Source organism: Tenrec ecaudatus, chromosome 16 (assembly GCF_050624435.1).
Source record: "Tenrec ecaudatus isolate mTenEca1 chromosome 16, mTenEca1.hap1, whole genome shotgun sequence".
Lineage (NCBI taxonomy): Eukaryota > Metazoa > Chordata > Mammalia > Afrosoricida > Tenrecidae > Tenrec > Tenrec ecaudatus.
The window spans coordinates 74,738,880-74,762,181 of NC_134545.1; the positions used below are offsets into that span (position 1 = coordinate 74,738,880).

Consider the following 23,302-nt stretch of genomic DNA (forward strand, 5'->3'; position numbering starts at 1 on the left):
CTTCTGAGACTATACCTTTATGGAAGTAGAAAGTCCTGTTTCTCCCCTGGAACCACTGCATTACCAAACTAAAAAACCAAACTCAATGCCAGCACATTGATCCCAACTCATAGAGACCCTAGAGAACAGAGGAGAACCGCCTCTTTGGGGTTCTGAGACTCGACAGTAAATGTTATTGATGTAGAGATCTTCACCTTCCTCCCACAGAGCAGCTGGTGTATTCAAACTGCTGACCTTGGAGTTGGCAAGAAGCTCAATGTGTAACACACTCCACTATCAGCGCTCCTTAATTAACAATTTGAGAAATACACATCAAAATCATGAGGTGTCACTTCATTTTCCATAGAATGGCTACCCTCAAAGAGACAGGTAGTAAATGTTGGCCAGGACGTTGAGAAAGTGGAACTCTCACCCATTGCTAGTGAGAATGTAAAATGGATCAGTCACTTTTGAAAGGAGTCTGAAAGTCCTTCAAGGTATTAAACATAGAATTATCATGTTGTTCCAACTCATAGCAACCCTATGTACAACAGAATGAACCACCAGCCTAGTCCTGTGACATTCTCACAATTATGTTTGAGCCCACGGCTGCAGAATTACCATATGACCCTGCAATTCCACTCCTACGTACACTGAGAACAGAGACTCATTCAAACAGATATTTGCACATCCACAGCATTATCCACCAGAGTAAAAGGTACAAACAGTACAAGTGACTAATTAAAGATGGATGGAAAAGCAAAATGTGGGCTATCTCTATCTATATATGGATGTATATGTAAACTATAAAAGGAGGAAGTTCTGTCCAATAAATGCTTTAACACAGGTGAGCCTGGAAATCATGGGATCTCATATGGTTCGGCATTGCCAATTTTAAGGCAGAATTTTGGTCTCAGTAGGCATTCAGCTGGATGGGTGTCAAAAGGCTTAAACAAAGATCGTCTAGCTCTAAGAGTGGATCTTTCCATCAGTCTTTTTAATTTAATCATTTTATTGGGGGCTCGTACAATTCTTATCACAATCCATACATACATCTATTATATAAAGCACATATGTACATTTGTTGCCATCATTCTCAAAATATTTGCCTTCTACTTGAGCCCTTAATATCGGCTGCTCATTTCCCCCCTTCCTCCCCACTCCCCCTACCTCATGAACCCTTCATCATTCATAAATTATTATTGTCATATGTTACACTGTCCAACGTCTGCCCTGCCCTCTTCTCTGCTGTCCATCCCCCAGGCTATACGTAGATTCTTGTAATCAGTTTCCCCTTTCTACCCCACATTACCTCCACCCTCCAGTCATTGCCACTCTCACCACTGGACCTGAAGGGGTCATCTGTCCTGGATTCCCTGTGTTTCCAGTTGCTATCTGTACCGATGTACATCCTCTGGTCTAGCTAGATTTGTAAGGTAGAATTGGGATCATGATAGTGGAGGGAAGGAAGCATTTAAGAACTAGAGGAAAATTATATGTTTCATCATATACCCCTGCACCCTGACTGGCTCATCTCCTCCCCACACCCCTTCAGTAAGGGGGTGTCCAGTTGTCTACTGATGGGCTTTGAGTCTCCACTCTGCACTCACCCACATTTACAATTATATGATTTTTTGTTCTTTGATGCTCGATACCTGATCCCTTCGACAGCAAGTGGTCACACAGGCTAGTGTGCTTCTTCCATGTAGGCTTTGTTGCTTCTGAACTAGATGGCCACTTGTTTATCTTCAAGCCTTTAAGACCCCAGATACTCTATCTTTTGATAGCTGGGCACCATCAGCTCTCTTCACCACATTTGCTTATGAAAATGTGTCCATCAGTCTTTTAAGCAAGATGAAAGCTAATCAAGATGATTTTAGAAACCAGATCCAAACCTGGGACAACTCTCTTGGATTTACCAATACGATCCACAGATGAAAGTACTATCAAAACAGTAGTGTCTACGGGGAATCTGCTGAGCCAGTTCAGTTCAAGGCAAAGAGTTCAACTCAGATGGTTATGGTGACGGTTTTTTGGGATCCCAAAGCAGTGGTTCTCAACCTTCCTCATGCCGGGGCCCTTTAATACAGTTCCTCATGTTGTGGTGACCCCCCCCCAACCATAAAATTATTTTTGTTGCTACTTTATAACTGTCCTTTTGTTACTGTTATGAATTGGGTGACCCCTGTTGAGAACTGCTGTCCTAAAGGGATATATTTTGATAGATTTTCTTGAAGGACCTGGGGTGATCACAGGGTTTACTTGCATCTCACTGCTAGTGAGTCGGACCCTATAGGACTGTCCCTTTGGGTTTTCTAGACTTTAAATCTTCACGGGAGTAGACAGCCTCACATGTTTTACTAGTAAGATAAGCTATTTGATTTCAAGACTCCCGGGGTTACTTTTGGTTTAAGGTTTCAAGATTCTTTCAGGCAATAGTTTCAGGATATGAAACTTGTGTCGAATTGCCTCCATGAACAAAGACCAGAAGAACGTACTGAACTTTTGGATCAAATATCCCATTCAAGAATCATGATCTAATGGGGGGATATGAAGAACAGAAAGCCAAATTCTCAAGGACTCCAAGCTTCCTGGAGCCCTAAAGATTAGATAAACCCCTGAAACTACTACCCTGAGACAGACAGAGGCATTTTTTTAAAAAAAGGTTTTCCTTACAGTCTTAGTGATTTCTTGAATCAAAACTTGATTCAGAAGCTTGAAAAAAAATGTGTAGATTTGTTGACTAAGAAAAATATCTAACAATCCTTAATTTTCCTTATAATAAGGATAAGTCAGAGAAAAAGCATTCAGACTTTATATTAAGAGCTAAAGTTCCTAACACTGTACTTGACAGAATTTGACAGGTTACCTATTTGTTACATAACTGACCCAACCTTGGGAGCGAACACGTGGCAAGCAGAGATGTCTAAGCCCTGTGGACACTTTAATGACATGCGATAAATGCGTGCTGTTGTGGTGTGCTACCCTGCACCATTTTTTTTTGTAGACAGAAAAAGACTACTTCAGAGCTACAAACCCTTCCCTCATGGTCTGGGCCTTGAAACTTTCCTGTTAGAAGCTCTCCTGTGCTTAAAAGGTACTTTTGGATCATCCCCCAAATCACTGGACTAGAACAGAATAGTGTTTTTTTCAATAGTTTCCATCTTCTGAAACAAATTAAGAAATTAGGAACAGTTTAGTATTAAAAGAATTCCATCCTTCTCCTGTTCACTTAAGTCAGTAAGGTGGGGCTGGTAGAGACAGGCAGGCAAGCTGGCACTCATCCTGCAGACATGTCAAGATGTGTATGACTTTGTTCAGGCCTGGGAACCGGGAGGTGCTGTGTTCAGGCTTGAACCTGAGTTTTGCAGGAAGGGTTTTGCTGAAATTTGTGAAACTAGTTATTCCAGGCTATCTTCAAACTTATGAATGACCCCATATGCCCAGATAACCACAAGTACAAAGAGCAGGATCCTGACCTAGTTAGTAACACTCTGTGTATTAAGCAGTGAAGTGGTCAGCAGTTTGAAAAAACCAGTTGCTCTGTAGGAGAAAGCAGAGGCTTCTTTCTAACTCCAGTAAAGATTTACGATCTTAGAAACCCACAGAAGCAGTTCTACCATGTCCTAACTCTAGGGTGGCAATGAGTCAGGATTGACTTGATAGCATTCAATTTGTTTGTTTTGGGTTTGGAGACTAGGCCAATCAAACCTAAGTGAATTCTTATTTGTATAACTTCAAGAATTTATATTACTATTATCAGCTTTATGAATACTTCCCAAACACTGCATTCTGTACATTTCTACCTTCCTTGACAGTATTCAGTATAAGGAGCCCTGGTGGCATAGGGTTAGGTGCTCAGCTGGTAACCAGAAGGTTGGTGGTTCTAATCTACCTGTGGCCCTTTGGAAGGAAGACCTGGTCATCTGCTCCTGTCAGATTAGGCTATTCTGAATCGAAATTCACTCAAGAGCACCTAACAAGGAGGAGATAAATTTTAAAAAGATATCTTTAAAAAACGCAAATGAGTAGAAACAAAGGAATCCCATTTTTATCTCACAGATCCTTAGTTAGACAAACAAGTTTTCTCTTTGGCCAGGGACCAATTTCATGCTGCCTGCCCTATTATAAAGGGGAACTGAAGTTCTGTTTGTTTTCTGTGTGGTGAGTGGGGGTAGGGGGAGAGGCCTACTCTCCCATTTCAGCAATACAAGGCTGTATATCACAATCAAAAAGATGTGAATCCCTGTGGAGCCAGATTTATACTAGCAGTAAATGATTGACGAACAGTACCCTGGCCCCCGCCCCTGCCAGGACAAACAACAGAAATGTGGGTGAAGAGAGACAGTGGATGGACTAAAATATGAAAATACAAATAATTTACAAATCATCAAGGGTTCATGAGGGGAGGAGAGGGAGGGGAAAAAAGACTAGATGATACCAAGGTCTCTAGCAGACAAAAAAAATGTTTTGGAAATGATGATGGCAACATATGTACAAATGTGCTTGATACAACGGATATATAGATTGTTATAAGAGCTGTAAGAGCCCCTAATAAAATGACTCAAAAAAAAGACATACACACAAATAAGTAAATTTAAAAGTACTCCACAGATATTACTTGGGGGCATTGGTACAAGGGTAGAATTTCTTTAGAATCATATTATCTGCCCCTCTTGTTCTTTCACTTTAAAACACTGAAAAAATTATGGTATTTCCTGATCCATAAGTAATGAATAAAAAAAACCAACAACCTCAAGCCATTCAAAAGAAAAACAATACTGAATCATGACATAAGTAAAAACGAATGCAAAATTATGGCCTGTGATTAATACTCTGGGTGTGGGTAAGAGTATGCATCTATGCTCTGGGGATCACTGTAGCGATAGAAAGATAAAGGGGTGTGTGCCATTTTCTTCTCCTTTCCTTGGTGTCCCCAAAACCACCCCCACCCCCGCCGTTCTGCTGGTACATCTGCTTCATCTGTTCAACACTGAGCCCGTGGTATTCCTTAGCAGCAGGAACTGAAGAGGTAACATGTGCTCCTAAAGGAAAGCTACCTTCCGGCCAACATGAATCCCCAACTCATACTGGAAGGAAGGACACTTTATTTGCTGAGGATGAGGCGTCTCACCCAACTTCTCATCTCTGACAGTGTTTTTTACTTAGGGCTTATTGACTTTTCTACCTGCAGTCTCTCTCAAGTTCTTCTATAATTCCACTGGGGTTACTTATGTCTACGACTTTTCTGAGCCTCTTCTATGACCTGTCTCCCAGTCAAAGGTGTGCGGGTAAATGCTTAACAGTGGCCTTCTGAAAAAATTTTTTTTAAAAAGAAAATCCCCGTTGCGGTGTTTTCCAGTTTCTGTAGCATAAATACATGCACTGTGCCCAATTTCAAGCTACCGATTTGAGGGCAATGACTACAGATTTGGGAAATGATCTGTACCATTGGCTCTCTGAGCCTGTAAGAGCTGCCTCCAGGACACCACTGAGGCGCTGATTTTGCCGAGAACAGTCCATTTGAATTACAGAGCTGGCGAAGACTATCCAAACTTCCACGGACTGCCAGGAGAATGAACACAGTGCTCTTTGAAGTGATGATGGCGAGACTCGGTCTCATGTACTTGGACAGGTTATCAGGAGAGACTGGCCCCTGGGAAAGGATATCATGCTTGGTAATACAGAGGGTCATTGAGAGAGGGCCCCTATGAGATGGATTAACACAGTCACTGCAATAATGGGCTCAAACATAGCAATTGTGAGACGGTGCAGGGCTGGGCAGGGTTTCGTTCTATCGGACATGGCGTCACTTCAGAGTCAGAGCCGACTCGACAACTAGCAAGAACAATCCCAGTGTATGCTTGTGGTCCTCGCCTAAGAATTAAAGGTAACTCCCCAGCAATCTTCAAGTGTTTGGACATATTACATGGTCACCCCAAAGAGTGGCCATCCCATCTGGACCACTTCCTCACAGTGGGCATTTGGTGCTTATTTTTAATATCTCCATTACAGGATAGAGACTATCCTTTATTTTTTCCCCATCAAACATAGACAGTTAGGCAAGCATGAATAATGAGGAACCTTGACCCAGACATTCCTGGTTCTTAGGACATTTCTGAAATGGCCGAGGCATTGCTGGGTGGTGCTACTTCTTAAGGTGCTCAGATGATACTCAAAATGCTGGGCTTGAGTACACTCAGAAATCCTTGAAAAGAAAGGCCTGGCAATGTACTGCTGAAAAATCAGCCATTGAAAACGCTATGGCAAGCAGTTCTACTCTTATGCGGGGTTGTTATGAGTCAGAACTGACACAGTGGCAACAAACGAGACTGGGCTGACGGAAATGGTCATAGCCCTTGGGGAACATCAAGCCAATGGAATGGCTTCAAGCTACACAGCAGCTTGGAGCCACATGAAACCAAGTTTCATCTCTAGAATCTTCTAGTACCATGCTGCTTGGCCCAAACGACTCAATACTGGGGGCATTCGAGGACATCCAGGTCAACAGGTCCTGAACATTGCCTCCTCTTCCTCCACCACTTTGACAACCTCAGAAGGCCGTCTTCTAGTCTAAGCTTTAATATCTTACCCCCCACACTGAATTGCATGGCTGATGGGGTCTTGCAGTCCAGAATGTAAGTCTTGGTTCTTCTAAGGTATGAATCCTAAGGACGATTTGAGACATAGTAAAAGAACAATAGCAGCCCATTGCTGTGGGTTCCACTGCTGAGAGTGATACCATAAAACAAAGCAGAAATGCCGCAGGGTTCCCAAGGCTGTACTTCTTTACGGAATGCACACTGCCACGGCTTTCTCCTTCAGAACAGCTGGTGCGTTAGAGCTGCTAGCTTCTGGGTTAGCAGCTGATCATTTAACCACTTACCGTGCCACTGGGGCTCCTGTGGGACACGGTAAAACCAGTGCCACCAGGTCTATCCCAACTAATAGTGACCTTCTAGGGCACTGGTTCTCAACATTCCTAATGCTGAGGTCCTTTGATACAGTTCATGTGGTGACCTCCTGTGTTAGTCTGGGTAGACTAGAGAAACAAATCCACAGAAACTCATATGTATATAAGAGAGAGTTTTATATAAAGGGTAAGTATACATTAATATAGCATTCCAACCTTGTCAAGTCCAAGCCCATAAGTCCAACATTAGCTCATATGTCTTACACCGATCTACAAAGTCCTCCTCCATCTCACAAAACAGAGGCAATCATGTCGACTGCCTGAGGAAAGCAGAATCAGTGAACGTGGAAGCATCTCAGCGCTGGCAGGGGTCTCCACGCGGCTGCTCCAGCACCCAGGGCTGCATCGGGGTAGGTCCAGGTGGCTTCTCCTCAGGGATGTTTCAAGGGAAGTGAGCCCTGCCTGCTGAGGCAAAGAACTAGCTAAGGCAGCCGTACACTGATCTGACCATCAGAGAACAAGAGACCAGAGAACAAGAAAGGGGAGGCTTACAGAGCCACTTTTATCTCTCAGCCCTTCAATTAATCCCACATGTGTTTACCGGCCAGGTTGGCATAATAAACCTTAATTATCACATACCCCCAACCATAAACTTATTTTCATGGCTACTTCATAGCTATAATTCTGCTACTGTTATGAATCGGGTGACCCCTGTGAAAGGGTTCTTCCACCCCCAAAGGGGTCATGACCCACAGGTTGAGAACTGCTGCTCTAAAGCAAAGATGTCCCTTTGGGTTTCCAGGGCTGGAAAATTTAAGTGTAGATTTTTACAAGATTACCTCATTTTTCTCCAGAGGAGTGTCTGGTGGGTTTGAACCACTGACTTTACTGGACAGTGCTACCAGGATTCTTTGGGATACCGTGGGTATCACATACTGTACTGGTAGATGCACCATGAGGCAAATTTTGTCTTGGTGCAAAGACCACGTAACACCAACAAGCTACCTTTTTATTAGGTGTTTTTGCTTTGCGAGGGCACCCTGTGGCACAGTGGATTACACAGTGGCTGCTAACTGCAAGGTCAGCAGTTCAACTCCACCAGCCGCTCTTGGAAGAAAGATGAAGCTTTCTGTCCCCAGAAAGCTCGGAAGCCCACAGGAGACATTCTCCCCTGCCCTACAGGCTGGGCTTTGCTCTGTATAGGTTCCCAAACTTACTTGGTCTATCAATCTCTTTTCAGAAAAAAATATATTACTTGGCACCACTTGCCCTTCCCTGGCAATTAAAAATGTTTGTAGGTTTCTACTTTTGCAGCACTCTGGGGGGTAGTATCTCTTATTTCAGGCAACACCGAATATATCACTGTAAGTTGCAATCAACTTGATGGCAGTGAGTTTGTTGCTTTGTTTTATTGTTTTGCTGGAAGCCGCATTACACTGCCAACTCAGATTGAGCTGGAAGTCAGCCTAGTCCATCCTTGATTCTTTACCCCAGGATTGGCTACTTCAATCTCAGAAAGTTCCAAATAACTGGCACTGCCCAGACTGGCCACAGCTCAGAGGTTCATTTAGGTCCTGAGTTTCTATCGAAAGTCCTTGTGGTCTCAGACACCATGTAAGGTCAAGGTTAAACACACCAGAAGGGTCACATATCAGTCTTGAAAGCACCAAGTGCCCAAAATGCCCATCTCAATATCCACCAGAATGAAGTTTGTTAGGTTGCTTTGGGACCTCTGGAGATGGGGTTTACAAATGAGCCGGAATACAGCTGTTTGGAATTCTGGAGGCTGGTTCAGGGCATGTGGCTTTTATCAAGGAAAAGTACTCACTGTTTTGATCTTTTTCATCTCTTTTGTGTATATCTGCTTCACTCAAGGGCTGAGATATCGAACAGTAAGGATCAAAGGGATACGCCCCCCCAAACAAAACAAAACAATGTCCTAGAGCTAGATCAGCAGCAAAATAAATTACCCCGCTTCTGATTCACGAAGTTGCCAACCTCACTCAGGCAGGTACCCTTATACTTGGTATTATTAGGAACTGCAGTGGAACAACACAATCTATATGAAAGTGACAAGGAGATAAGGATTTGTAACGCAGACCCTGTGTCCTGCTTCTAGACATGCCATACGAATTAGGGAGATTTACATTCAGAAGCTGATGTCAGATGAGGTTGGAAGATGCTCTGGCACCCAGTCCCCAAAAGACTCCCAGTGATGGGAAACAGGAAGGACTCTCCAGGAAATCCTGAGGCTGCAGGAAGTTTGAAAGCCTTGGTGGCTAAATAAAAGCAATACTATAAGTAAATATCAGTGATATTACTGTTAATATTACACTATCTTTATCCAGGTGCCTACCAGGGCCTTGACTTTCTAGCATAACTTTTATATCCTTTCCATATCTGGTCCTCTCCAAAATATCTCCACTAGATAACAGGCGCTTCAGAGAGTTCAAAACTGTAGCCAATGCCTCACTGTTAGAAAGCACTAGAACGTGGTTCTGAATGTGGGTCTTCACTTTCTTGAATCCACTAAAGTCCTGGGTACAGTCCCCTAGCCCATTAGAGTCAAAATCAGGACTTAGTTTACTTTCTGACTCCTGAAACTTCAGTTGATTTACCTTGACAAGGAGGATAATGACAGTACCAATTCAGAGGGCACAGGAAATGTTTGATAACATAAAACATGTAAAGCATTTTACGTAGTGCCTGACACGTAGTGAGTGCATGTGGAATGTTGGTTGCTATCCCTTATACACCTGCGTGCGCTTACACAAGTCTGCACAAATAGCTGGACAGGGGAGCTTTTGGCCAAAGGTACAGATTTTGTACACCAACCTCTTTCCTGAAAGCTTTATTAAACACACTGCCTTTCCCAAACTTACCAGGCTTAAAGCCAAGAAACCAAACGCTGCCAGTGAGTGAATTCCAAGTCGTGACCCTACAGGACAGAGTGGAACTGCCCCTGTAGGTTTGTTTCTAACACTGTAAACCTTTCCTGGAGTAGAAAGCCTCAGTTTTCGCCTGGGGAGTTGCTGGTGGTTTCAAACTGTTGACTTTGCTGCTGGTAGACCAACCTGTAACCCACCATGCCATTGTGCTCCTGCTCCAATAGGATTTGTGGTAGAAAAGAGCCTGGTGATAATAATATCTGAAGTGGGCTTGTAGTTTGGACCTACCATTCACTGACTATACGAGTTTGAGGATAGGTTGTTCCACATCTCAGACTTCCCCTTTCCCCACCTGAGAAGTGGACACTGGGGGGATACTCAGATGGTTTTGAAAGGACCGGTAAAAACACATACAGCAAAACAGGTCCACAGCTGTTGCTCAATGGTGTTGTTGTTTGCTGCTGTTGCATTCGTGCTAACTCCTGGAGAACTCATGCATGTAAACAGACCTGCTCCCCAGTTTCCAAGACTGCAACCTATCAGACGTGGATCACTAGGCCGGTCTTCTGAGGTGCCTCTCAGTGAACATGAGCCACCAACCTTCCGGCTAGTAGAAAGAAGTTTAACTGTTTGCAGCCCCCAGGGACTATCGCTCAATCAGTGTAAGCTCCCACCAGTGCCATCAATTTTTCACCCTATCTCCAAACTATAGCGGAATCTGTTAGAGGCCCAGAATATTTTACATATACTATCTCTGGAAAACAGCATTGCCCGTCCTTTCAAATCATCTGCTTTCAAATACATTCCCAAGGAGAAAGTGTAAACACATGCACACACGTGCGATGAGTCAACTCTAAACATCTAAGAGATTCATAAATTAAGTAACAAGACACCAAGCTTGCCAGCTGCACTATCTAGAGGAAAGGTCTACGTAGAACTTCTGTGCACCACGTTGGGCTCAGTGAACAGTTTCCATATCCGATTCTGAACTGTCATTTCAAGGTGAACACTAAGTGACATTTGGAAGCTAAAGCTTTGGTACATGTTGAATTAAAAGTCCCCAGACCCAAATATTGAACATCTCACTGCCACCGAAAAGAAAAAGAAAAGCCTGGCTATCTCTAAATAAATAAACACTTGCCATTTTAAACCAGTGCTCCTTTGCTTCCTCACTACTTCCAAGTTACATTTTCTTATCTTTAACCTGTTAAACATCCAATGTGTTGAGAATGAACAACAGTATTTCCATCTTTGGATACTTTGCCACCAAACATATGCTCCATGGTACTATTAAACATGGAAAGAGTGGTGTTTGTATGTCTAACTGAATCTGGTCACCTGATTTAACCACTTAAGATGCCCAAAACATGGGATGTACAGCCTCAATTCTTAGTTCAATGTATAACTGAGCTGACAGTCAAGAGACAGAATGTAGTATAATTTATAACAGAACTGACACTCAAGAGATGGGGCCATTTAGGTCTCAGAGAGGCCAAGTAAGTAGCCTAGTAAAATAAGTGACAGATGACAATCTACGGCATTTCTAGAAATGAAAAATAAAGACTGGAAAACTTGGGAATCTGACCCTAACCCATACTCAAGTATGTCCCTGCATTCCATTTTAGTCTTTGTCCTCAAATTTGGAGTGCATCTCCTCTGAGTGTTGATTACATAAACAAACCACAAAGTATCTACCTCCTCTCTATGCAGACAAGCCAGAAAATAAACCTCAGGTTTACCTTTTCTATCCTGTTTTCTAATTAGTCTGATTCAGAAGTGGTGGGAAACCCAAGTGTCAAGGTTAACCCTTCTATTACTTAGAGAACCAGAGGCGTCCACCTTCACAATGGTGGCCAGTAAAGCTAAAGTGGGTTTCTTCAGTGTCTATCAGGAGTATAGTACGTGCCCAATGCACTTTCACCCACTGTCTACTAGGGTTTTATCCAGCTGATTTGATAAGCAAGAACTTGCCCCCTAGCAGGCTGCCAGCACCATCCAGCCATTCATTGTTCTCGCTTGTTGCCACACACTGGGAAGGAGGAGGCAGCAAGACACTCACCAGCCTTTCAGATAAGCTTGAGTACTTGCTTTTCGGCTGTGTTCTACTTTGGGGGCCATACAATGATTTTCTTTTTAGTTTTTCTCCTCCCTCTGCTAATGTTATAGTTCACCTAAACCAGTTTCCTGGATGTATAAAATGCGCAGAATATCAAGACAACGTCCAGGTACTATACTGTATCATATCTGTTCCTTCCCTCAAAAGGATACGTTCACCAATTTCTTAAAACAAGGCAAAAAGTTGGGTAGAGTCATGCACAAGTTGCTGTACTATGGTACAGAAGCTGTGTTTGCAGCCTGAGTTCTGAGAGAGGTTAAATAAATTATGGTATGCCCATAGAAAGGCGCCCTGGTGGTATACTGGTTACGCAGTAGGCTGTTAAGCACAAGATTAGCAGTTTGAAACCACCAGTAGCTCTGCTAGAGAAAGATGAGGTTTTCTAATTCCATAAAGATTTTAAAATCTTGGAAACCCACCAGGGGCAGTTTTACCCTGTCCTATAGCGTTACCATATGAGTCAGAATTTAATTACTCAAAATTTTATATTAAAAAGTTACCAAATCTTAGCATCATCCAAAATTATAAGATAAGGCACATAACAATCATACTGACACATCAGTTTGATGCAAAGAGTGGCTTAGATACAGTGACTGATTTGGAGCGAAGTCCCATGAATATTTTCCCTTATATTTTTGTACTGTCCAATAATTTTTAACCATAATCAAGGGTAAAAAGGAAAAAAATTAAATTTAAAAAGCAAACTGACTTTATAAAATTGTAGACCTGAGTATTTTTCCATTATAAAAGTCAGTCTAAGGTTGAGCCTGCCAGCTAAACCATCTATCTTGTCCTGTGGATGTAGTCTGTCCAGTGGTGCTGACGACAGTTTGCTGAATAAATGCTATCTGCTCAGCTGGCCTTGATGTGCTTTACATGTAACATTTATTCTTCACATCCAGACGATGAGTTCGAATGATAGTATCTATTTCACTTATACTGAAGGCGTTAGGGAAATGGTCAAGCAGCTACGATTCAAACCCAAGGTCTCAGGTTTACGTGACTATACCATTGACAGAGCATAGGGCATCGACAGAATTTTAGTTAGGATTGTCATTTGCTTCAACATATACATACTGGAAATGAGCTGATCCCATGAGGTGCTGTTACTTGGTTATCCTTCAAAGAACTAGAACAGCAAGGAGCAGACTACACCACACGAAGCTCCCTTATGACCTCTACAAATGCTGTTGACGAGCTTCTGCCAAAGCAGGGATGGAATACCTCAAACGATCAAGCGGTGATGACATCACCTTTACTCGGTGACACACAGCAATTTCTATGAACCCAAGGTGCAGGCAAAGTGAAAAAATGTCATCTCTGATCAATGATTCCCAATTTAAATGGGGAGAATAATGCTACACATCAGCACAAGGAAAAACAAACATCTGTGCATAATTAAATGCTAAGTTCCGGGGGGGGGGGGGGAGTAGCTAATGAGTATAAAGTTATATAGGAGCTGTATCTGAGAATTTTTTCCAAGTATAAGAAACAATACTTTAAAAATGACCTGGCCCACCTCACTCATTTCAAGATGACAGTATCTTGGCTGAGGTCAGACAGCCGATAAGAAGCAGAAACATGCACAGTAACAAAGGAAGCTCGATGACGCTCAGCACTGAAGAAAGACAATGGACAATTTTTTCCTTCTCTTGTTTAAGAAAACCAACCTGCCACTGATTTTTTGATAAAATCATGAATAGTTTCTGCACTGACGGACCATTTTTAACCTTTTAAAATGGTCTAAAAATGGAATGGTTTCTTCTGTTCCAGTCATCATTTTTAAACATTTAGTAATTTGATGTGTATTACATTAATCTCGAACTACTACCAAAGTACAAGCACACCTGTCTATCTGCATGAGCATTGCAACTGCCTATCTATCTGATGGCAGTGGCATCAGGGGCTGTACGAATTCACCGGTGTGGACAGACGCCCGAGCCTGGTGTTTTTAAGAGCTGGTAGTGTGCTATGGTGCCTGAGAACACGCTCCCATGTACACGTAAGGATGCCCTGCGCAACAAAAGGAAGCACTGCTTTACCTGCCACATAATCCTGGTTATGTTTGAGCCCATGGTTGATTGCAAGCACTGTGTCAAACCATCTCACTGAGGGGTTCCCCCTCCACTTCTTTCTGTTTTTAGATAAGAATTATTTCTCTCTGGCACTAACATACTCTTACAAACTCACATGAACTCAAATACTCATTGAAATAATAACTCATCAAATCTATCAGCTGTCATAAAATTGCTCACTGCCGAGTCCCTTCTGACTCATAATGACCTTATATAAAACCAAAGACACAAAACAAAACTAAAAATTGCCAAGAGTCTCTTCTGACTCCTAGCACCCCTATAGGACAGAGTAGAACTCCTCCTGTGGGTTTCCGAGACTGTAACTCTTAATGGGAGTAGAAAGTCAAGTCTTTCTTCCGTGGACTGGCTGGTGGGTTTGAGTTGCTGATCCTGTGGTTAGCAGCCCAATAAATAACCACTACCACCAGGGCTCCTAATGAATGACCTTATATAGAAACACATACTACTTTAAGGTCAGTGGTTCAAACACACCAGCAGCTATGGGAGAGAAAGATGATATAAAGTCATTCACTCAAAACTCACCATCAAGTTAATGCTGATCCATAGTGACCCTATAGGGCAGGGTAAAACTGCTCCTGTGTGATTCTGAGGCTGTAACTACAGACTAGAAGGTTTCATCTTTCTTCAAAGGAATGGCTGGTGGTTTTGAACAACTGGCTTTGAGGATTGCAGTCCAATGAGTGGGGCTCATCAGGTCATTAGAGAGGTGTAAATCTTTCTAAGAACACATAGCCTCATATTTCTCAGAGCAGCTGGTGGGTTTGAACCACTCATCTTAGAGCAGTTCAACATTTAACCCACACCACCAACAGGATCCCTTCAGTACAAAATAGTGAGAGGCTATGAGAAACATTTTCTTACAGTAACTAAATATTAAATGAATAAGCAGTATTTTCTTTTATTAAAAAACGCATGAACGTAGTCCACAAAGACAAACTTCTACATCCTACTTGGGCAAGTGGCGAGTGGGGTCTTCAAAGCTTGTGAGCAGCCCCGCCACCTAAGGTGCCACTATTGCTATCTCTATTCAAAGCACAGAAGAGTGAAGAAAACTAAAGGAAGACAGGGAAACAGTTAGCACAGTGTGTGCGTGGGGGGCGGGAACCCCCAAACAAACCATTAGTTCAATGGACCACAATGAACCTCAGCCTCCAGGACCCCGAGGCCAGAAAAACTAGGCTGTTTTTTCCACTCGGAAAGGGATCACATTAGAACATTCTGGGTAGAGTGTCAGACATTGTGGAACAAAACTCAAAATTGTGAGACCAGGGTTATTGGATGGACAGAGGTGGATGGACCCCCAAGGCTATGGCCTTTAGTGACAATTCAGACCTGAAACTGAACTCACCTCCAGGGTTCAATTTTCAGCCACAAAACAGACAGCTCTACAAGGGGAACAGTAACACCAGGAAAGTACACACTTCTTAGAATAATCAACCATTTCAGAGTCAAAGGGCAGCATTTGCCCAAGAACAAAGTTCAGGAGGCAGGAAGGGTTAGGGAAGGCGGAGGAATGAAAATGGGAAACAGAGATGTGGGACAAGTGGTGTAGCATTGTGGGGATTGTAACTAACGACCCAAAATAAAATGTACATGGATTGTTCAATGGGAGACTCACTCGTTCTGTAGAACCTTCCTTCAATTCACAATGAGAAGTTTTCCAAAACCCCACAAAACTCATTAAAGTTAACAGACAAAATATACAACTATCCAAACTCTAACTCGGAAATTTGGATAATGAACAGACAGATGTGACTGGGACCATGCAAATTATATTTTAGAAATGTTTGTTCAAATCTCAGAAAAGAAACATGGTAGGATGAAAATAAAAAGCCAATTGTGATCATTAAAACAAACTGATACAGCACCTAAGAGACTGACTTCTGTCAGCACTTTAAAGCACATGGATTTCTAACACACCTAAGAGAAAAAGTTCTATTTTCTTGTACTTTACAACAATCATTTCTATGGATTTGTAAGCATACAATCAAGACTCTGGGTTCGTTTTCTCTGTTTAAGATATTGTGAGTGTATTTTCAATTTCTCAAAAATTAACAGGTGAGGTGTTGTGCCCTGTTGAGCCGACACCATTCAAGTTGACAATTCTAAACAAAAATGTAATACAATTCCCTTTCACTATGTTTACCACAGGTTCTTAACATCGCAAACTCTAGTGCTGTTAATGTAATTCGGAAAAGTACCTAAAATGGGGTCTCAAAATAAGCAAAACAGGTTAGAATATCTAAGTCGACAACATGGAGTTCATAAAGTGATTTTCTGACAAACATAAAAAAAGTAAAATGAAAACTTAAATGCTAGATGCCTTCCTGAAAGCCAGAACCAAATCTGGTGTGGTTTCAAAGTCCCACACAAAACCTACCTTTCAAACTTATTTTAGACCTGTAAAACACGGGTATCAGAGCCATCATGACCCCGATAGTCATGGTAAGTGCTCCCCAAAGTCTGTAAGACATTTAAGCCCATCCAGAAAAGCTGGGTCAACAGATAACAGAGAAACAAAGAAAGATGTAACTTTTATAGACAAATCAAAATGCTACTTACCAAGTTTCCCATCACACAGAATAATCTACATACAAAAAGTGCATGTTTGATTGCACATATACCATGCATTCCACTTACTTGGCTTTTTTCCATTTATAAGCTTCATTAAAGAGACCTAGAAAGAGGTAACCAGTTGAAAGGGATTCGGCTCAGATTAAACAAAACAAAAACCAGTTTGAAACTCCACCTACAAATTTACATTCGAGAACGTTCTGCGGGAAAGGTACCCTCTTTAAAGCAACATTATATACACTCGTATATATAAACACTTTCGATTGTGAAATAACTCATTTCAGCTTTCGGCGCTGTACATTACAATTACGAACCTCAACTTCACATCACCGCCTCCCTCCCAAAAGATACACCTCCAATCCTTATTGGCTCACATAGTTCCGGCCCACATGGTATCAGTGGGTGTGTCCCTCCTCACAAGCCTTCTTATTGGTCGCTAAGAAACAGCGTTTAATAGGCTGTGATTTGGGGGGTTGTCAGATTCCACGCCTCCGGACTCTGCGCTCACCAATAGACCTGATGTGCTGGCGGCTACCCTGCGATTCAAAGGGCAAGCCCTGCCAGAGCGCCAACCCAGAAAGGAGAGCGACGAGAAGGTTGGGGGCAGCGCTGATTGTGAGTGCCTGCTCGCCGCCACCCAGCTCCCAGTCCCCGTCTTACGTTCGAGTACAAGCATTTATTTTCCCAGCTACAAACGTGGACCCGCAGCGCGTTTGCATTTCACAGAAGTGTGACTAGGACCCACCAGCTCAGGCTCCATCTCCAGTCAGCCATCCAAAGGGATGGCAGCGAGCACGACTAGGCTCCAGTAGCAATTCGGGGTGCTTAGCGCCCCGGGCAACACCTGGTCGGTCCCAGGCGCCCCCTCCCCCGACGGCGGGCGCTAGTGCGCCCCAGGTGCGCTGCGGAACCCGCCCCCGCCTCTCCCGGGCACCGGGCGCTCCCCTCCCGGCCGGACTTACGCGGCCTGTTCTTCCTCCCGGAGTCCATCCTCCTCCGCAGCCGGCATTTCTTGGCAGGGGAGTCGCGCTGAGGGGGCGGCGGCTGTGGCTGGAGCTCTGGCTGGAGCGGGAGGCGAGGGGTCGCTGCGTCGCCGCCGCCCGCGGGACCCCGGCTGCAGAGGAGCGGCGGAGGGTGGAAGCCGTTGTGCAGCAGTCCGTTCACGGCGACGGCGGGGGCCCGGGGAGCGTGCGGCGCTGAGTGCGCCGCCGGCTGCCCGCCGCCGTCGTCCATGCTGGAGGCTGGCAGCGCTGTGCGCGAGCCCGGGCTCAGTCGGCTTCGCTGGAGGTCATTCTCGGACGTCCTTAGTTCCCTGGATCCTCCCTGCGGCTTCCGATTCAGCAGCCGCAGAGCCGGCGCCGGGGGATGGGGCGTCGGGCGCTCCTCCCCTTCTCCCACCGGCTCCCCCCGCCTCTCCACGCCCGGGCCCCTACCCGCCCGTCCCTCGGCGCCCGCCTCCAGCTTGCCCACCGCGAGCGCGGCGCCTGGGACCCCGTGCACCCCGAGTCCGGGCCCCAGCCGTCAGCCTCCCCGACTCCCTAGCCGCGGACTTCTAACGCGGCTTCCTTGTCTTCCAAACCTGTCCCTGCTACTGAGCATGCCCAGTTCTGCCCGCCACCGCCACTGCTGAGTTTCAACATGGGGACCTGAGTTCTCTAGGTTTGCAAAGAGGAGATAGCCGGGCTGGGCTTTGTGTGGCTGCTCGTCGCCGAGAGGGGACTGGACTGAGCAAGGCAGGCGCGAGGTGCGTGCAACTTCTGGAGGAATGCAGGAGGAAACCCGAATAAATAATTACAGAAGTTTGAGGTTTTGCTAATCCTGTGCTTTGTGGGCAGATACCTTCGCAAGGTCACTTATGTTGCCTCCCAGCCCTCGTGTGTGTCGGGGAAGGAGAAGTATTATTTATAGAAAGGTAGGCAGAGTTGGAGAGGAAGATCTGTGAAATTCACTTGCTGGCACATACTCCCCATGTGGTCTCGTGGAGTTGTCGCGGGCAGGGTGGAAACCTGGGAGTACAGTGTAAGAAAGGACAGAGAAGGACACAGCTGCAGGCAGGATTAACCAGTGCTGGCAGAGAGCAAGTAAACAGAAGCAACCCCAAGCTATAAAAAGCACTTTCCTCACCCAGAAAAGACTTTTAAGAGGCAATCTCAAGTTATGTAAAAAGTTGTCTAGGTTTCAAACAAGGAAGGCAGCATGGCCTGGCAGTCAAGAGGGTGAGCTACGGGAGTTGGAGCTGCATTCAAGAGCCATCTCAGCCATGAGCAAAACCAGAGAATGTCACCGCTCAAGTAACACACCAGGCCATAGGAAATGGGATTGGGGATGCTCAAGTGGGCAGGGTAAATTTGGGTGGTGAGGACCCTCCCAAAATTGTGTACTCCCGAGGCCTCTGTTTTCTGACCCGAAGCAGTGTTGTCAGGAAATCTATCTAAAATCTCCCCAGACCAATTCTGGCACAGAGTTCGTGCTCAAAAGAGGTCTCCATCCCTATACTTGACAGGCTGTTATTGGCAGGTCCAACACCTGCTCAGAACGGTCTTTATTGTTCTGTATCATTTCTCTCTACCACATCTTCAGGGCAGCTGGGCCTCAGTGCACTGGTGTCCAGGTTTGTGTGATTGCTTGATTGGCAATCTAGAACTAGGGCTTTAGGAAGGTGGGAGGCACCTGAAAGTTCTGGCTCATCCACTCATGGTTCACGTAGGGAAACAGACGCGGAAAAGTGGTTGAGGTTATTTGGAGCGAAACATGAACGAAAACCTAAATCCCCCAACACCCTCCCTCTCTCTTTCTCTCGGCCTGAACACGTATTTGAAGGCAGAGGGAAACAAACCCCCGAGTGAACTGGACCAAGCCCACTTCTACCTCATTTACGTTGGGCTTCTTATGTGACCTCTACACTGGCGACCACCTGTCAGTGTCTCAAACACGTTTATCCTTTTTGTATCAGCTGTTTCTGTCACTTGAAATTCTCATCACCCAGAACTTTTTGTTTACTACATTCCAGCTTTCTCTTGGGATGGCCCCTTCCACCTCACATATCTAAATATCTTCTCCGTCTATTAGGTCTACATTAGTTAGCTCTTCCTGCTACGTCCTCTTCCAACTCCCTGTATACTTACTGTACCTTCATGACCCTTATCATGATGTTTGTTAACTCTGTAATGTACCAGCCCTCTCATTTGTAAAGCGGTGGTGATGATGATGAAGTTAGAACACCACTGAGTTCTCCCAGTGATGTAATGAATTAACATACACAAAGAGTAAGTTAATATATGTAAAAAAACAAAACAGTGCCCAGCATATCATCCTAAGTACTGTATGGATAATCGATATTACTTGATTGTCTGTCTTTCCCACTACACTCTAAGCTCCACTAAGGCAGAATATGATGTTACCTAGTTTATCATTCTGGCCCCAGGCAGTTCTTGGGAAGTCAACTTATGACTGAATGAACAATTTAAGTGACATTTCACCAGGATCCTGTGCACATTGGAGATGCCAACAGCAGCTTGGCACTGCAGTACGTCCAGGGACATATTCCTTCCAGCTTGATTCCTGTGCATAGTAAGGTGTCCTAATCCAGGTGGCTCAGACCCAGATAGGACAGAAGTGACTGGCTCTATGGACAGAATGTCCTCCACCGGCTCTCTCCTTGTCGGGTTGGCACACTAGGTCAGTTATACTCTCTGCATGGTGGGGAGGAAGTCAGACGCCATCTCACCGGTTTATTCCGGGGTGTTGTTAGGAGTATAGGTGTGAGACATGAGATATCAGGTGCTCCAGTAGGAATGTGGAACAAATGTTTGAAAGACTGTGAAATCTTTCTGTTTTTCATTCACTTACTTAACAATCATTTACTGTATGTTTTGTTGTAGGTGAAGGACAAACAAATTGGAAGAAAGTTAGCCAGAATGCCCCTAAGCAACAAGGATGGCAAAGCTTTGTCTCACGTACTTTGGGCATGTTATCAGGAGACACAGCCCCTAGGAAGGACAGCATGATAGCTTGATAAAGCAGAGGGGCAGCGAGACAGAGGAAGACCCTCAGAAAGATGGACTGATATGGTGGCTGCATCAAGAGGCTCAGACAGCCATGGCTGTGCTGCTTCGTTCTGTTGCACTCTGGGTTACGATGAGTTAGATTTGACTTGATGGCATGTAACAACAACAACGTACGTATTGAAGCTACTAAGATATGCTGAGAGCACACAAACAAAAGCGATGGCTTTATCCCCTTCAAGGGATTTCTCATTTAATAAAGTCCATTGTTCTCAGGTATCATGTTTCCTCTTACATTTTATAATGAAATGTAACGCACAGAAAAGTACATATCCCAAGGGCACATTTCAATAATTTTTGCACAAATGAGTATCTCATGTAACCACCCCCCAATCAAGAACTAGACAGTTATCAGTCATCTAGGAAATTTCTAAAATCCAGATTCATAGCCTGAGTCCAGAGACTAATTAGGGAGTTTGTAGCACAGCAATCCTGCACACTGATAATTATAGTAGCTATGGAAATAATTTGAAAAGCAAAACAGTAACAATCATTCTGAAAACAGGGTTGTGATGTACACAATCTATACTTAGAGAGACAACTATTCAAAGCATGTTCCTGATGTGGTGAGAGGTGGCCCAAAGGACCTGAGAATGAGCAGTGAACGGGGACGGGGAGAAGATATGGTATAGAGGTTGTAGTTAAAGGGAGTTTTCAGTAAGGAAATGAGCCGGAAGCTGACTTTTGAATAAAAGTGGATTTTCTTCAGGTGAATAAGGAGGGATGGTTGGAGAAAATCCAAACAACCTAGCAGGTTGGGGAAACTGCCAGTTCATCCAAGTGGAATTATAGCCCAGGAAGGGAGGCAAGGGACATGACTGGGAAGGTCAGGTGGGGCCACCGGAGAGTTTGGACTTTATCCTGAGAGGTCGAGGGAAACCTTAGAAGAGGTCTGTTGTTTGTTGGCTGCTCCCGAGTCATGGTGACCCCATGAACAGTGCCATGTAACCCCTAAAATTTTTCCTGGCCGGGTTTCAGAAGTAGATCGGCAGCCTTTCTTCCTATTCCATCCGAGTCTGGAAGCCCCACCGAAACCCACAGTTCTCCACTGACAGATGAGCTGTGGCTGCACTTGGGGTACACTGGTCCAAAATCAAACCTGGTTCTGTATGAAAGGTTAGCTTCCCACCATGGAGCCACCGCTGCCTCCAGAAGAGGGTTAAGCATCAAAGTACTCAGAGAGCATTTGTGGGAGGATCCCCACTAGGACTGTTATGAATAAATTGGAGGAGGATGCCCAGATAGAAGACAGACCAAGTAAGGGCAAGGAATGGAATTCCTTGGGGGGGGGGATTTCAAATGATTTAAAGGCAAAAGGACTGATAGCCAATTAGAGGGTGAGAAAGTCTTCAATCTGGGCAATGGAAATGCAGTGGTATCCGCCTGCGACAGAAAGCACACAGGGGATCACACACAGTCTTCTAGATATATTCTCCTTGGGTTTCACATTTTAAAAAGACCAGTCTTTCAAAAATGCAGATCTGAGCATGACATTCTGTAGAGAAATTCCTTGACTCTTATCCCCTAAGTGCTCTACAGAGTTTTACTATGATTATACAGGAGCAGTTCACCAGACCTTTCTTCCACACAGCTGATGGAGAGGTTCACACTGCCAACCTATTTTAGGTTAGTAGCTGCTAACAAACTGCTTTTGCCATAATTCATACCAAATCTTAAATCCTTTAGCACAGTGCATTGGATCCTCTATGTTCTTGGCCTTTATCTCCTTTAGCTTTTATGTCCTACTAATTAATTCGTTCCCTACACACCTGGGTAGTATGGCCAGCATGCTCCTTACAGGCAAGGATGGCGAGACTTTGTCTTACGTCCTTTGGACATGTTGTCAGGAGAGTTCAGTTCCTGAAGAAGGACATCGTGTTTTGTAAAGTTGAAGGGCATCACAGAAGAGGAAGGCCCTCAAGGAGATGGACTGATCCAACGGCTGCAACAATAGAATCAGGCATAGGTACAATTGGGAGGCTGGCACAGGAAGTGCAATGTTTTGTTCTGTTGTGCATTAGGTTGCTGTGGTTTGGAACCTACTTGATGGCACCTAACGACATCCTTGTGAAACTACCCTCAAGGTAAGCAGCTTGCAACCACCAGCCCCTTGGCAGGAGATGAGGCTTTCTACTGTAAAGATTTACAGAAACCCATAGGGGCCAGTCTACTCTGTCCAATCGGGTTGCTGGGAGAAGTTCTCCAGAAGTAGTGTGCTCTTACGCCTCCAGGAACTTCTGTTCCTGGCCTGACTATCATTACTCCTCTGAGCAGATTCCCATCCCTCTCTGGTGTATGTATGCCATAATACTTTGTCTGTCAGCCTAATCAATGAATCCTGTATTCTAACTCTCCGGTCTCTTCAAGGACCATTAAACAGGAAGCCAGATAGCCGCTTCCTGCCAAGATGTGCTTCCTCCCCCACCCCACCCCGCCCAGCTGCACCTGAATGCATTTTAAGGATGAGAATCTAGATGCTTTCTAAAATTAAGAAGACTACGAGGATGTCCCTTCTCATTGCTCCCACTTAGTCCTAGCTAATCCAACTAAAGAAAAAGATACAAAGGGCATGTAGTTTGGGAAGGAAGAAAAAAACTGTCTCTGTTCATACATGATAGAATTAAGGAAAAATAGTACTAGTAAGCAATAAATGCACAGCAAATGCAAGGGTA

At 44.3% G+C, this 23,302-nt stretch overlaps 1 protein-coding gene across 1 annotated transcript in view; it reads right to left on the reverse strand.

The window, feature by feature from the left end:
• Nucleotides 1-18,275, reverse strand: part of PANK1 (pantothenate kinase 1) — a 62,816-nt gene extending 44,541 nt beyond the window's left edge. Inside the window, 2 exon segments of the mRNA XM_075534141.1 lie at nucleotides 17,529-18,062; nucleotides 18,065-18,275. Of these exon segments, the coding sequence (XP_075390256.1) occupies nucleotides 17,529-18,062; nucleotides 18,065-18,206 (676 nt within the window). The 5' untranslated portion in view covers nucleotides 18,207-18,275.
• Nucleotides 18,276-23,302: the final 5,027 nt, after the last annotated feature.